Source organism: Emys orbicularis, chromosome 1 (assembly GCF_028017835.1).
Source record: "Emys orbicularis isolate rEmyOrb1 chromosome 1, rEmyOrb1.hap1, whole genome shotgun sequence".
NCBI lineage: Eukaryota > Metazoa > Chordata > Testudines > Emydidae > Emys > Emys orbicularis.
In genome coordinates, this window is record NC_088683.1 from 93629531 (window position 1) to 93646514 (window position 16984).

The 16984-nt window shown below is 44.1% G+C and overlaps 1 protein-coding gene across 1 annotated transcript; it reads left to right on the plus strand.

The window, feature by feature from the left end:
• Nucleotides 1–6219: 6219 nt before the first annotated feature.
• Nucleotides 6220–12006, plus strand: LOC135895516 (intraflagellar transport protein 56-like). Its single transcript, XM_065423626.1, has 5 exons — nucleotides 6220–6272; nucleotides 6392–6529; nucleotides 7092–7184; nucleotides 9918–9996; nucleotides 11077–12006. The coding sequence occupies exons 1-4, from the start codon at nucleotides 6270–6272 to the stop codon at nucleotides 9927–9929; spliced, it is 246 nt and encodes an 81-aa protein (XP_065279698.1). The 5' UTR covers nucleotides 6220–6269; the 3' UTR covers nucleotides 9930–9996; nucleotides 11077–12006.
• The last annotated feature ends 4978 nt before the right edge of the window (nucleotides 12007–16984 follow it).

Consider the following 16984-nt stretch of genomic DNA (forward strand, 5'->3'; position numbering starts at 1 on the left):
ATGGGTTGAGCCAATATTGGAGAGCTTGTAAGGCATCAAAGCTCGGCAATCCAGCCAACCTTCACTTCCAGAGAAGTGGGGACCAGGTCTGCTCTGGTTATGAGTGTAGCCAGATGGTTTCTTCCCTGTCTCTAATGGCTTCTGATGCTCCCTTTGCTACATGTTGTCTGCAGACTTGGCAGATGTCATTTACACTTCATACATGGTAGGTTGCAGGGCTGCTACTGGCAGGTCAAACTTCTGTCATTTATTGAATGACTACAGAGTTTCCTTCTCAGAGAGATACACCAGAAATGCATCTTCCATAAGATCCTTTAATGCTCTGCCCTGTAAGGCTGAGGTTAGCTGAAATAAGGTATGTTGCACACTGTGCCACCTCACGGCTTAACAGCATAATACAGTTTAGCATTCCATTACATCTCCCCCTTTAATACATTCCTACCATTTACAAAATGGAACTACATGTATCTTTGAAGTTCAGTATCAATTAGTCTGTTAAATATCTCTGAATTTTACTGGCTTTCTAATTACACAACCTGAACGCGTACAGCTTGGTCATCTGGGTGTCCATTAGTTGCAGCAACTGAATGTGGTCAGTTTGGAATCCACTGTCTGTAGAATTTTCTCTGTCGATTGTTCTCTCTGAGGAACAAACTTTAGATGCCAATGGTTTCTGTTGAACTCTCCACTGTTGGTCTCAGTCACATATCTGGGCTCTAAAGTTATTTCTCTTTATGACAGCTGAAGTGTCCATCGTCTCTCTATATCCAATTTGACATTAACATGGTCACCAGATTCTAGACCCAGCAGTTCGCTGAGTATTGTGTGATGTAAACGTGTTTGTAAGCTCTTTTTACTTTTTTATCTGATTTAGTTACTTTTTTCATGTCTGGCCACTTTGGAAATAGATTCTTTTCTAAAGTTGGAGCAGTAGTTCCGAGTTGTCTTCCCATCAGAAGTCATATTGGGCTCTATCCCGTAGCTGCTACTGGTGTTGACCTGTAGCTCAGAGAAAAAGGAATATATCTTTCTGTTTTAGGGTTTTCTTGGCTTTACTCTCCATTCACTTCTGAGTAACATGGGCTGCTAGTAATATGATCAAAATCATATTTTGTTCAGAATGATTTAAATTCTGCTGCAGTAAATTGTGGTCCATTGTCCATCCCTTGTTGTTCTGGAATGCCAAAATGAGCAAAAATGCACTTCAATTTTTGATAACACTGTGCCGTGTTATGTCTCTCAAGTACATTATTTCTATATACATGGAAAAATAGTCCACTACGACCAGGTAATGATATCCTCTGTATTCGCATAAATCTGAAGCTAGTCTCTTCCAACGTCTGTTTGGTAGATGTGTTGTTATTAAAGGTTCTTTGTGTTGTGTTGGTCTATTAGTTCTGCAATGTTCACATGCAGATACTTTATTGTTTATATCCTTGCTGATGCCAAGCCACTGCACTGGCTGGTTACCCTATATATGGCATTTAGTTAATCCTTGATGTCCTTCATGGATGAGGTTTAATATTTCTTCTGTCATTTCATTTGGAATTACAATGCTTTCAATGGCTGCTTAAATGGCCATTCTTCAGCAGGAGGAAGGTGTGAATGTGAAATTTACATTGCATCACAGGAACATTTCAAGCCTCGCATCCACAAGAGACTGCTTGTCGCCAACACCCCAGCGGAGGGTAATCCTCAAAGAAGGGAGAAGGATATAAGGATGAGAGACAGTGACCTCCAATTCACCTCTCCTCCTCCCATCTCTCTGCTCATGACATCAATGAATACCAGAGAGACTCTGAACCAAGGGGGAAGGGAGCAAGGAAGGAGTTCCAGGCTGAAAAGAGGATCCAGTCTGTGAAATTTACTGCAGCATATGGTGAGACAAAATCTTTTGCTTTTAAGTTCACTTGTTAAATTAGGTATTAACTTGCGTTTTACTCTTTTATTTTCTTTTGTAGCCAATCCTGACTTTTATGCATCATCACTTGTAATCACTTAAAATCTATCTTTCTGTACTTATTAAACATATCTTATTGTTTTGTCTTAACCAGTGTTTCAGATAACAAGGCTGGCACATTATCATTTTTCTTTGATGAAATGATGGACTTTCTATGAACTTGTACTGTTCAGGAGGGTGCTGAGCAGCACAAGATGCACATTTCAGGGAACAAGGCTCGGACTAAGAATTTGCAAGTATCGCCCGATATGTAATTCATGAGTGAATGGTCAGAGTGCTCATGTATTTAACTGGGAGTGAATTTACGTGCTGAAGATTGTGTGAGCAGGCCAGGAGTGGCTGTTTATACAGCAAAGCAGTGTAAAGGGCACCCCTGGCTAGAGAACTGAAGTGGCTCAGCTATTCAACAGTCCAAATCGTACCCTAGGTAACATCACAGTGTGCTGCTGGGTTCCATGACAGAGTGTCTGCTGCTACCAGATTTTTCTCAGGAACATATTTAGAAGTTGGGTTAAATCACACTAACCTTATTAATAGACGTGGACATCTCAGCAGGCCTGAGCCAACCCTTTTCCATTGATGAGGGTTTATTGGTCTTTTATCATTGTAAATTAATCCAATCCACACAGATATCTGTAAAAGTTTTCATATGCCCTTACACTTGCCAGGCCCTTGTTTTCATTCACTCTGTATAACTTTTCTGCTTCTGCGAGACTGCGAGAGCAAAACACAACTGGCTTCCACACAGATTTGTGTTGTTGCAACAGTATACCACCTAGGCCATAGAGGTGTTTGCATCCACACTGACCATTGTGGGTTTGTTCGCATGTTGAGACTGGAGCTGCTGAAATAATTTATTTTGCCTTTTATGCAAAAGATGCATTGGACAGTTCATGCAGTGATTTTGTCACTGTAGAAAGGACTTGTAGGTATCAACCAAGGTAATTTACCATGCCCAGTACGCTCTCAGTTCTGGTACATTTGTTGGTGCATTCCATTCTCAGATTCCTTTTAGTTTCTCAGGGCTCAGACTGATTCCATTTTTCTTTATTGACTGTCCCAAAAGCTCAATTTGGGGTAGGTGGAAAACACACTTTTCTTTAACTTCAGTCTGGTCTTACTGATTAGGCCTAGGGCTTTGTTGAAGGTTTTGTTGTGTTCTTCCATTGAAGATCCATATATCAAAACATTGTCCATGAAAAGTACAACTCCGTTCGTGTTCGTTAACAGTTCTGCCATCTTTCTTTGGAAAATTTCAGGTGCACTGGTAATCCCAAAAGGTAATCTTCGAAAGTAAAATCTCCCAAAGGGGTTGATAAATGTGTCAGTTCAGCACTTTCTTTGGCTAGAGGAATTTGCCAGAGTTGGCTCGAGGCATTCAGCTTGGGAGAATACTTTAGTTCCTTTCATTTTGGGAAGGAAATCATCCAGAGTTGGGAGAACATATTTTTCTCTCCCAGTTGCTTCATTAAGTCTTTTAAGATTCACACAGATTCATGTTTTTCCACTTTCTTTATAATTACTACCATTGGGGCACACCATACTGTTGGTCTTTGTAAGTTGTTTCTCTGGCCCATGTGTTCGGAGTACTTTCAGGGCTAGTCAGGGCTGTGTCAGGTGACTTCCATTCTGGGAGGGGTTGAAGGTTAAACGTCCGCTTCTGGATAATTTAAAAGTCACTAGTGTTTCCACGAATATTCAGTTTCACTCTCCAGGCAAACTCTGTGTCATGAGATGTGATAGACGACAGAAACAATGGGTTTTGATTGTCAATAATATGAGTTAACACCCTGAATGCTTTGGTGCAACAAACAACTGCAAAATGTCCATATTTTGTGCAGTGTTGGAGAAGCCATGTTGGTCCCAGGATATTAGACGTACAAGGTGAGTGAGGTAGTATCTTTTATTGGACCAAATTCTGTTGGTGAGAGAGACAAGGTTTTGAGTTTATGCAGAGCTCTTCTTCAGGTCTGGGGAACTTATTCAGAGTGTCACAGTTAAAGACAAGATGGAACAGATTGTTTAGCACATATTTCAAGGGACTGTTCAAGGTGAAGTGGCCCATTAACACTTAAATTATATAAATAAATAAATTAATGGAGATATCCTACCTCCTAGAACTGGAAGGGACCTTGAAAGGTCATCGAGTCCAGCCCCCTGCCTTCACTAGCAGGACCAAGTACTGATTTTGCCCCAGATCCCTAAGTGGCCCCCTCAAGGATTGAACTCACAACCCTGGGTTTAGCAGGCCAATGCTCAAACCACTGAGCTATCCCTCCCCCCCCCACTTCACTTACACCGTTTTAATAAGCCATAAAGCCAATGTCTATTCAGACCATGATATTTAGTTTCTAGCTAAGTTAAGAATTTAAGCTCCCAGACTCGTCTTTTTAAAGTTTTGTGCTGGTTTCCTTTGAGGACGAGGACAACAATCTATAACCCACTAACAACCCCCTCAGCTGCTCTCCTACTTCCTTTCTTCCCTATGCCTGGAGGAAAGTTAATGGGCCATTTGGGGAGGAACTTATCTACAGGAACTCCTCACTTAAAGTCCTTCCGGTTAACGTTGTTTCCTTTTTACGTTGCTGATCAATTAGAGAACATGCTCGTTTAAAGTTGCGCAATGCTCCCTTATAACGTTGTTTGACAGCCGCCTGCTTTGTCCACTTCTTGCAGAAAGAGCTAGTGATGGGGGCTTGGAACGAGGGTGGACAGGCCCCCCATCAGCTCCCCGCTCCCCTGAGTTCCCTGTGCGACAGCCGCCGAGCAGGCTATCAATTGCCAGCAGTTCAGCTGTCCCTCCCCACACCGCCGTGTGTTGCTCCTGCCCTCTGCCTTGGAGCTGCTCCCGGGAGCCTCCTGCTTGCTGTGCATGGTGGGGGGGGGGGTAAGGGGGACTAATGTCAGGGTGTCCCCCTCCCCTCTGCCCCCCTCTTACCCCATCTCCATAGAGCAGAGGGGGGACACAACAGGGCTCAGGACGGAGGGAGCTTTCTGGCAGCAGCTGCTGTTTCAACTTGCTGATCTACTTAAAAAGGCAATGTACTTATTGGAGGTCAGCGTACTTAAAGGGGCAATGAGCATCTCTCTCTCTCACTGAGTGTGTGTCTCTGTCTGCCATGCTGTCTCCCCTCCCTCCATTTGTGCTGCCTTGTAGAGTGTGAGGCTACATTAACAACAATGTGTTAACCCTTGAGGGCTCACCTGTTCTAGTTCATCATTTAGCAGTAAGGCATTCCCTGGGCAATATCCCACCCTCTTCCACCCACTGACTTCACCATCTGAACCAAGCTTCACAATCATCATTGCTGTGTACAGTTTTGTTTGTTTAAAACTTATACTCTGTGTGTGTGTGTGTGTGTGTGTATATATATATATACATAGTCTTTTGTCTGGTGAAAAAAATTTCCATGGAACCTAACCCCTCTTATTTACATTAATTCTTATGGGGAAATTGGATTCACTTAACATCATTTCGCTTAAAGTCGCATTTTTCAGGAACAGAACTACAACGTTAAGCGAGGAGTTACTGTATTGAGTTGTCTGTAAAGGTCCGCGCACACTGATGGCAGTGAAGAGTACAGTGATGACATCACATACCACATGCTGATACATGTCATGACATCACCACTGAATCATTTGTTCCCTGGCACAAAAATCAGTAGTTCCCTGTTCTGATTTTCATTATTTAGTGTTATATCCTATGTAGAGCCTCTAAGCATGTTGTCAAAGGATGTTACTATGTTCTCGCCTGACAAAAGCACTGGTGTTGTACCACAGCCCCAAGTTTTCTGCTGCACAATCACACTATTACCAACCCCAGGCACTGAAAAAGCAGGAGTCAGACACCAAAAATCTGTTCTCTTCGCTTTCTTGATTGATGAGCCTCTCAAGCGTGCCTGGGTCCTGTTTTCAAGCTTGTCTCCATACCCCTGACGGCTGGGCTTGTATTATAAATGAAAACTCACAGTCTCATCTCAACCGCTCGTCCCCACGAGCTGGGACATTAACCACAAATAAATAAATAAATAAATATTGTGACACTGCGGCGATAAAATTACACCCAGCTCCTTGGGTTGCTATGGAGATAAGCGCGCGCCACACCGGAAATGTCCCGTTCTGAAACTCTCCCCGGAGAATCCAGCGGCTCCTCTTTTGCGCTAGCCGCGGGGTCGGGGCCGGAACTGTGAGCTGGGACGTGAGTTCCAGCCGGGCCCTATTCGGTGTCTCACTGACTCATTCTTCCCTCCCCCCCGCGCCGTTACCGGGGTAACGGAGTCGTTGGAGAAGCGAGGAGCCCAGGGGCAAGATGGTGAGGGACAGGGCGGGGAGGGGGTCGCCGCTTGTGGGACCCAGGAGCGGGGAGGTCTGACGCCCCCCAGCGCCTCCCCGCTCTCACCCGGTCTCCCCTCTTCTTTCTGCCCCCTCCAGATGCTCTCCCGGGCCAAGCCGGCCGTGGGGGGCGCCCCGCCGCAGGGTGACAAACGGAAGAAGAAAGGCAAGAAAGTCCCGCAGCTGGAGGAGCTGCTGGCCCAGAGGGACTTCACCGGCGCCATCGCCCTGCTGGAGGTAACGGGGGAGCGGGGCTCGGCCTACGGGGCTCTGCGCTCCCGCAGCTAACGAGCTAACTCCGCCAGTCTCCCAGACAACGGGGGTGCGAGTGGGAGGGGCCGCAGGTCACCGGGTCAGTGCAGGATTGGTGCCCAGAGCACAGCCCCCGGGGCCTTGCCCAAACCCTTCTCCCAGTGACTGGGGTGATGAGGCTCCTTCTGGCAGACTGTTCCCAATTGCAGCAGAGCTCCCTGTTTGGAAAAAGTTCCAGCTCTTTCAACTTAATTTGTTTTTTCTGTTCTTTCTCACACCCTAGATATGCCCCCTGCACCCGCCTGAATAATCACTTGCCCTCCTTTACGTTTACAGCTTTAAAATATTTGTACAGAGACTATGTGACTGGATAGAAACTGCCTGTCCTTGAAAATGTGATATTGACACTGCCTGACTTCAGTGTCCAGGGTTGTCAAGCCAGCAGAAATCATCCTAATATTAATTTTATAAATGAATTTGTTTCACATGAGACAATCCGACAAAATTTGACAGCTGGTGTCATTTTTGCATCCCTTTTTCTTTGAAGTTTAAACGGCATGTGGGGGAACAAGATGAGGACACCGACCTTTGGATTGGATACTGTGCCTTTCACCTGGGGGACTACAAGAGAGCATTGGAGGTGAGATGAAGAAATCCTGCTTCCTGCTGGAGAGAATCTGGATGTTGTCCTAAAGTGGTGGCAGCAGGCAGGAGAGATGGTTTTTGGTGGTGCGGAAGAAATGGGCCAGGCCATTTGTGTATAAATCCAGCAGCAATAGAGCAAACTATACAGAAAAGCAGTTTGGATTAGGGAAATAGGAGTTACTACACTGAAACAGTCTATTGGTCCAGCATCCTAGTTAATCTTTGCCCCAAAGCCTAAATTGTCCTTTTCTTAATTTTATGACAGTTGTTCTAACATTCTTTTCCCTATTTGGTGTGTACACCTTCAGAAAATATGTGGAAAGTTATTGTTTGAGCTGGGTGGAACCTTGTTATGGGTTGGGTTAAAACCTTGTTGCAATTGATGGGTGTGACTACACTCTTCAGTTAACATAACTGTAAGGATAAATTAACCACAGCCCCCCACCTAAAAGTAAAGGGTTACGTGAACCCACCGAACAGGTTTGGACTGTATGAGCATGGCGTGTGTGTGTGCTAAATATTGTTTTTGGTGGGGGTTGGGGGCACACATGCACAGGACCAGAGAGACACAGAGACTACCTGGAAAAATCCAAGCAGAAGCCTATAACCAAAGTGAGACCCCGAGAGAAACTTAGAGAGAGGTTCTGGTTCTGGGATGCTGGCTAAAAAGAAGCTTGGACCTGTAAGCTAAGAAACTCCTCTTTTTGCCTTTGGTTAATCCTGTATTCGGAAAAGCAGGACTTTGATGCAATTTTGTTTATTTACAAGGAATGTACACAGGAAATATGAGATTCCATCTTCAATACTTCCAGCAGGAACATCCCCAGGGCCCTTAACTTTGAATAACCATTCAGATCAAAAAGAGGCAACACAATCATATCCCCACCTTCGTTATTTAGCCAAGCGGTAGTATTACATATTTAATTCTTCTTAAGCTTTTTTTCTCAGTCCCTCTAGCCCCTTAATTGATTCTGTTGCTCTTCTATGAATTTTCTGATGTCTGCCTAAAACCTCCCTTTTACCCCAAAGAGTTTTCAAGGTTATTAGAAAATATGTTTATTCAAATAATCTATAGATTATCAAGTTGCTTGCATCATATAGTGCCTATTGTACTCCTTTTGGGTAAGAAGGTGCCTCTGTGGGATTCTTCCTTCTTCTCCCCACTATCATCCCCATGACCCTTCTGTCTCTCCTGCTGTGAAATAGAATTTGCTGCCAGTCCTGGGTCACTGAGCCCAAACTCTGTTCTCAGGTGTGCCCACACATCACTCTCTCTTGACGTCTAGCAAAACCTAAGTCTGCTTCTCTTGACTATCTTGCCTTGTGCCATTCTGAAACGAGCCCTCACAGCCTATTAATTTGTTTCTATACCCTCCCATTTTCACAGCTCCCTTTAGCCCAGGGAAAAATACTAAAGTGAATTCATAGAACTAGGGATCACAGGAGAAAAGACATTCCTCCATAGTTTTAGAGAATTATGCTTTGAAACTATGATGACTTTTTCCCTTATAGAATTAGGTGGAGATTTTTGCTCACACATACTGGGTTAAATGGGTTTCCAGACTTGGGTTGGAGATGGAATATCCCTTCCCAGCCAGCCCTGAATATGTCTGCAAGATTTTTGAGGATATTTCATTTTACCCTTATTCTGGAACAATGAGCAGGGGACATAAGTTAGGAGGAGATGGAAATATCTCACTTGGTTAATTCTCTTCTGTATAATTGCCAAGGATGCTTGGAATTGGTAGATCTCAACCTTTTCCATCACCTTAAATGTTAGAATTGGGTACGCTAAAGGGCATGAGTTGGCAATACTGAAACTTTTTTTAGTTGCATCTGGTAATATCTGCTTGTGGAGACGGAGAGACATTCCCTTAAAAAAAATTAAGTTTATCCTGTTGCATTGAATACTTTGTAAGGGCTTACATTACTAGAAGGAAATCCAGGATGGATTTTAACTTTCAAACACTCTCTTGGATGCAAAAGTAAAAGAGGACCAGACACATCAGTAAATAAAATAATCCAGTCTAAATCTATTTCACCACCAGGTGGTGATATTGATCCAGGCTTTTAAAAAATGCCAGTATTTGTATTCATCTCTTCGTCTGTTTGTAATAAAGGCATTAGGAGCTGGTCTGTGTGTATACACACATACATATACACACGGACCAGCTTTTAACTTAAAATGGAAAGTGGCTTGGAATTTTTTTTATGCACATGTAGAGAAGTCTCAATTTTTTTAACTGAGTATCTCTCCATCCCCACAAGAAGATAGTTACTGGATGTAACTAAAGAAGATTTCAGTGATTTTTATCCTCACAGCTGTCTTTCACAAGGCACAAAGTTGCTTGATATTTTAAAAAAATTAATCTGTCAAAGGCGCTGAGCATAATGTGCTTTGTTCTACACAAATAACTGATGAAATTAAATGGTTTACATGGCAACATTCAAGCATATGGAATGAACATAAATGTAGAAGGAAGTTAGAGGTGAGGTATTACATATCCAGTACCTTTGCATAACTGTGGCTGATTACTTTGAAATCTTTAATTGGGATCCTGTGTCCAACGGTGGTGTTGTAATACTTAATGTGGATTTTATTTTTGCTATTATGGAATTCCTGATACTGTCTTTTTATGTCCATATTTTAGTCTGTGCTAAACCATGACTTACCTTTATTTAAAAAGGTATATACCAAAGTCCCAATGTTTATATATTCTCAACGTAGATGCATATGTAAACCAGCTGGAATGAGCAAAATAGATGTTCTCATATCCAGGGAGAACCTAGAAAACAGAAGCAGAACAGTGAGTAATCCTGATCATTGTAACACTCTCTATTCTACACCAGTAGAGCTGGAACAACAATTTGTTGCAAATAACCCATCTGATGGATTTTGCCTTTGTTCAAGAATTATCAGACTATCAAGTTTGAATCTCTTGTTGTAATGGGACATACTGGTCCTTTAAAGCCAGAGAGGGGATGCCTGGGAGACCAGGAATTCTGGAGCAGATAAGGGCCTAGGAAATGACGGATGCAGGTGCTGGGAGAGAAGAAGTGGTCCGAAGGTGATAGTGTCTGGGGAAACCCAGGCTACTGTTTCTTTAAGGGCCTGGGATCAGGAGCTTTACAGTGTAGGGTGGGACAAGGCTTCCCTCTCTGTCAGCCCTCTAGAATAAGTTCTGGGAAAAAGCATGGCATACAACCTGACTCTTGCCTCACTCTGAGAGAGATGTGAGCAGAGAAAGCACTGGTTGCCTGCTGACCTTTCCCAGCCCACAGAAGAAAAGATTGAGGTGGTGTGACCTGGCCTCCAAGTTGGGGAGGAAAGCTGAAGCCTTCATCCCAGACAAGGCACCTGGGAGGAAAGGATTTTTGTTATGAAGGTTTTGTTTTGTGTTCTGTTTGCTTTTTTTAAAAAAAGAATTTATTGCCAACTTGGGTGGAACCAGCTAAGGGAAATTTACAGAGGTCGGCTGTGAGAAGCTTCCCTACGGTGGCAGCCGGCTACTGCTGTTAAAAATTAGTCACTGACATTTCTGGGAATAATCCTTGGTCAGTTGGCTGTTTACAAGCAATTAGTAGTAATTATTTGAAATTAGTTAGTTTTAGTTTTTATTGGACACATGTATTATGCAAAATTTGCTTTCTACAAATATTCTTCAATATTAGCTGAAAATATGCTGGTTTTGTGTATGTTCCTCTTGGTGACCTGGTTAAATAGAAAGTACAGAAGGCAAAGACAAGGGACCTTGTCAGTAAAAGCAAATTTGTTTAAAAATTTAAATGTATATTGACAGAATATTCTTTTTAAGTATTCACTCAGGTCTAATATCCAGTGTTCACAGAAGCCAGTTACAATAAGTAAATATCTGACTCTTCTCCAGGTTAAGCTAAGGTTCCTGAGATGCAACATTCCCCACACCAAAAGGGAGTGTCCCAGAAGTCTTCAGATCCCAACTGGAACCCTGAGAATTCCCCATTTTGTCACCTTCATCTTTGAAGCACCATCTTGAGTCTACCATCTAGTGAGATTCCTTCTGAAGGCCAATAACAAAACCTCTCTTTTAAAAAAAAATGAAAATCAAACCAAGACTGCCTGTTGATCTAGATGGCACTTCCTCCTCCTCAGAGCACTGTGACCACACCTGCAGTGTTCCAACTCCCTACCAGCACAGGGAAGGAGACCACCACTAGAAATGAAAATCCAATTTCTAACCATTTTTATATCACACCCATTGCCATAGTACCATAGTGCTTCTCCTGGATGATAGTGAAAATCACCAGTTGCACAGCCTGCTATAGCATCTTTAACTCCCGAAATTTACACAAAGAGGCTACCTCTAAATCAGATGCCGGTATCTCCCGTTCCTCCTCCCAGAAAGCTAAAACGCTGCCTCGACAGTCTTCCTGATCACTACCAGACCAAGGGACAAGAGACTGGGGCTCTGGAAAATCAGATGCTGCCCTTTTCAAAGGTAGCACACTGCAGAGTCACATTCTGAGATATATTGTACCCCTTAAAAAATGCATGGGAACTTCTTATCTGTCTCTCCAACATGGCTTTTAGCCATCTTCAGATATTAAACAACTTCAATTTAGAGACAAATGAAAGACCAAATACAAGAGTAACATGATACAAAAGCAAGAACTAGAATGATTTGTTAGAAAACTTATCTATGTACAGTATCAGTTAAAACAAAATGGAATCAAGATTGATGTGTCTGTAGTGCCCAGCATGATAGGGCCCTGACGCCTGATTGAGGCCCCTACATGTTCCTGAAATATAAATAATAATGAGGATTACATCAACATAATCATGATACAAGTCTACTCAGGGGCTAGAAGTTATGAGAAATTGTGTTGCCCTCACCTTGATAAGAGCAGAGCAGTGACCCATGTCCCACTGATATCTCCCAAAGCCTGCTGGGTCACCCTTACACCAACCCGCTGCTGAATACGTGAATAATGCAGGAATAAGGTCCAGTAGATCTCCAACTTCATTCAGGAAGCGGAGATCAAAGACACTCGGGGGCTGGGATGCAAAGAGACAAAACAAAAAAAAATTATTTTCAGACAGAGAAGTGACTGAGTGAGCAACTTCAGCTGTTAATACAAGTTTGTTTTTCTTTCACCCCCAAAGGAATCATGACCCAGATGAGCACTCAGGTCTCACAAAGACTTTGGGCTTGTCTACATGAGAAAAAAAGCTCAGAATAACTAATGTGTTTAGCTATTCCATATTAACTTCCCTGTATATACAAACCCTTTGATAAGACACATCCTGAGGTTGGAGAGGATGGAGATAAATGATGCCTGGGGAGTTAGGTAAGCTTAGTGATACTAGCCAAATGTGAAACTACTTGTTCAGACTGGTTAATAGAGAAAGCCAGTCACCAGAAACTAGACTAAGGACTTTTCAAAAATCCCATCCTGGCCTAATACTGGCTGTGATTTAGAAGAGGAAGACTGAGACATACATTTAACTTTCATTATATTGCTTTATCCTCTCACATATGGCAGGGGAGGGGCAGGCAAGGTACCTCAGGTCTATAAACAGTGGGATGACTCAAGTGTTGAGGTTTTTTTAAAACAACTCAACAGTGTGATGTAGCCAGAAGAGGGTCCTGTCTGTATATATGACAACTTTAGTTTTTATATTAAATTACACATGAGAAACCACTTTCAAAAATAATCAAGAGTTGGACTGAGAGATTGCAGGGGAGAAGGCCTGAGAGGCTGAGTAGGAAAAAGCCCATGGAGGTAGCAGCAAGAAGTGAGATGGAGCTGTCTTTGGCTGCTGGTTATAGGTTCCCTGGGCTGGGAAGTGGTGTAGTGGTTTGCCTGGGTTCCCATACCAGCCACTGGTATGGTAGCACGAGGCCAGAGAAGGGGAAATAACCACAGGGCTCAGCCCTGGAGCCGGACACCAGATATAAGGACTGGACTTTTATTTTGTTGAACTGTATGTCACCTTGGAATGGGTGGATTTAAATCATGACCTGGCTGTAGGATCATCATAGGAGGAGGCTGACCTCCAGAGGACCAGAGCATCTGTCGGCAGGGGGTGCCAGACAGGGTGAGAGCTGCCATGCCTGACCACAAGGAGCAACTCCAGCGGTGAGTTGACCCCTTCACAGTGATCTACTTAAAAGGGCCATGTTTTTTGGCACTGTGTACAAGGTAAGTGATTGTGATGATGCATACACCATTGCTGACTGGATCAGCACAGTACTTGTATACTGTCTGCATGGGATTTTCAAAAGCGCTCAGTGCTGGTCTAATTCTTTCCCCCACTGATATCAATGGTAAAATTCCAAATGACTTCAATGGGAGCAGGACTAGGCTTTAGAACATCCCCCATCTGGCTCTAAGTCATGACCACCCAGAACCTGGAACAAGCATCCCCCCTAGGGAGACAGGGGAGAGGGAGAAAAGGGGACATCACAAGCATACTCCTACATGTCTAAAGTCTTCTGATGAATCCATTTGCTCAGGAATTAGCATCTCATCTTCAGGATTCTGGGAGAGCCTCAAGACACTGATCGAATTCCTGCAGCAAATCCTTTGAAGTCCAAAGGATGCTGTATAGTTAGGGCCCTACCAAATTCACCATAGGCGCTGACTTCCCCTCTACCCAGGGGGTGCTTGACCCCCACTCTGCCCCAGGCCCACCCCCACTTCACCCCTTCCCTCCAAGCCCCCACCCCGCCTCTTCCCGCCCCTGCTCCGCCCCACCCCTGCCCCCACTCCACCCCTTCCCCCAAGCCCCCACCTCACCTCTTCCCGCCCCTGCTCTGCCCCATGCCCCATCCCCACTCCTCCCCCTCCCTCCCAGAGCCGACCTGCACGCCATGAAACAGCTGTTCACGGCGGCTGGGAGGCGCTGGGAGGGACGGGGAGGAGTGATCAGTGGGGCCGCCAGCAGGGGAGAGGTGCTGGGGAGCAGGGGGGTGAGGGGGGGAGCTTGGCTGCTGGTGGGTGCTAAGCACCCAGTACCCACGGAGTCGGCACCTATGTAATTCAAGATCCATTTTGGTCAATTTCACGGTCATAGGATTTTTTAAATCGTAAATTTCATGATTTCAGCGATTTACATCTGAAATTTCACGGTGTTGTAATTTTATGGGTCCTGACCCATAAAGGAGTTGGGGGGGGGGGTGTCACATGGTTATTGTAGGGAGGGTTGCGGTATTGCTACCCTTACTTCGGCGCTGCTGCTGGTGGCAGTGCTGCCTTCAGAGCTGGTCAGCTGGAGAGCTGATGCTGCTGGCCAGGATTCCAGCTCTGAAGGCAGAGCCACTGCCAGCAGCAGCGCAGAAATAAGGATGGCATGGTATGGTATTGCCATCTTTGCTTCTGCGCTGCTGTCTGCAGAGCTGGGCCCTCAGTCAGCAACTGCCACTCTTCGGCCGCCCAGCTCTGAAGGCAGCAGCGCAGAAGTAAGAGTGGCATGGTATGGTATTGCGACCCTTACTTCTGCACTGCTGCTGGTGGGGCGCTGCCTTCAGAGATTGGCACCCGGCCAACAGCCACCGGTCACCAGCCCAGATCTGAAGGCAGCACAGAAGCAAGTGTGGTAATACTGCAACCCCCCTAAAATAACTTTGACCCTCCTGCAACTCCCTTTTGGATCACGACCCCCAATCTGAGATACACTGGTCTCCCCCATGAAATCTGTATAATATAGGATAAAAGCACACAAAAGACCAGATTTTACGGGGCAGACCAGATTTCGTGGTCCGTGACGTGTTTTTCATGGCTGTGAATTTGGTAGGGCCCTAATTATGAAAGCTTGTGCACTCTCGTCTGAGAGTCAAGCTTTCTTAACGTAATCTCAACAATTCTGGCCTACAAAGAAGTCTCTTTCCATTATTCTGAATGGACACTGTCCCTATTCTCTTTCACTGTCCGGCCTCCCCTGCAACAAAGGCCCAAAGCAAATTCTACAGGGAAAAAAAAAATCCATGTATCCTACAAAGAACAACACTTTACACCGTAATTAACTAAATAATAGCGTGGATTAACCACAGGCAAATGTAGTTGTGATAATGATATTCAGCAATAGCTGTCTCTCCCCCCGTCCTCCCCAACCTCCCAGACAGAGCTTAGAACATAAAACACAATGTTTTGTTAAAACAGGCCAGACCAAATTCTGACCCCTGCTCCGGCCCCTTTACCCAAGTCTGGTAAGCATACAGGAGTGTAAAATGACTGCAACCGAATTCCCGTGGTGCTGTGCAGGGTAGGGCTGACATAAATGGCCCTATGATGCCCCCATTCCCCCCCTCCATAGGCTCAGGAATAGTGTGCATCCTGGGAACATTTGGGGGCATGGTCACAGCTCTCAGGGCTATAGGTTTTCTGTACTGTATAGCAGCCAATAGGCAGCCCAGCAAAGGTTGCTGTAAAGCAGATCAGTTCCCACAGCAATCCATAATCTGGGCCATGCAATGGCGATATAAAGCCACTTTCACCCCCATCCACCTCCCTGGGCTGCACCTGCTGTGCTGAGTCTCTTTGGAGATGCAGCATAAAACTTCACTTGGAATGTTTGCCAGGGCATAGTGATTTCCTGCTATTCTTTTCATTGAGGAAAGGTGGGCTGGGGCTTAGAGGGGTAGTAAAGAAGCATTGGGATTCTTAACTTCTGCTTGAACCGGCCAAAAAAAATGCCTTTAATGTAGTACCTTATGAGAGGGATCACTACTTATATGTGCAGCAATAACAGCATGAGCCACAAGCACAAGTCCTAGTGTGGGGTCCAGAACTACTGAAAGCATGCTACCCGTGGAGCCATCGCTTCCTAGCATCAAGATGGGCAAAAGGCACAGCTTACAGAAATGGCTGAGGTTTTGCAGAAATATTTGTAGTCGAAGAAAGAAAATAGAAATTATATCAACACATGAACCTAAGGAAATAAATAAGGTAGGCCAAATGCTGAGCCTCCCAGTTTAGGGCCTGGTTCTTTTCCCATGTGCACCGGTTTTATACTAGTGTAACTCCATTGACTTGAACAAAGTCACTCCTGATTCTCACAGGTGTAAGTGAGAGATTCCAGCACTTAGTAACTAACATACAATGTATTTGACCTTATAGAATATACACTATACAAAATGTCTACAGTGGGAAATATATATGGAAAAATTACAGGTGCCAAGAGATAGTCCAATGTGGTATTCAGTACACAAGCTTGTCCATAAAGTTATTGAATACAGTAAGCTTGTGAGTTAGTTGGCATTACTTAAACCTGTTTGCAGTGCTAGTTCAAATGCCTCTTTGAAGGAACAGGGCATATTCCCTTCTTAATATATGTTTGAACTTCTTATTCTTGTTAGGTATATAATCATAACAGAAGGAGCCTATACTTTCTCTTTAGCACACAAACAAGATCAACAAACTGCTAAAAGACCTGAGGATTCCATCATATTTTTATTTCTAAGCCATGAATTCAAGAATCACATTTCTAGTAACTCAGTACATACCCCATAAACTCCTGAACTCTGCTTAGAACGGTGGGATTCTTAATTAGTTGTGGATACAGGTTTGAAGTATGGTCATACATACCCCTGAAAGAATAATTGTCAAAAGTTATTTTCTGCCATTTTCCTTTCATTTCTTTCAATTCTGGTTTCACGAATAGTAACAGATAAGCAGCACAGTTTGCAAGTGAGCTGTTTCTTTATCACAGTATTAGCTTCGCATCTCTGGTGCAAGACAAATCATAATGCATGTAATAAGAAGAGACTTTGTTCAGAGTATAAATGGCATAGCTTACCACCCACTCAAACTGTC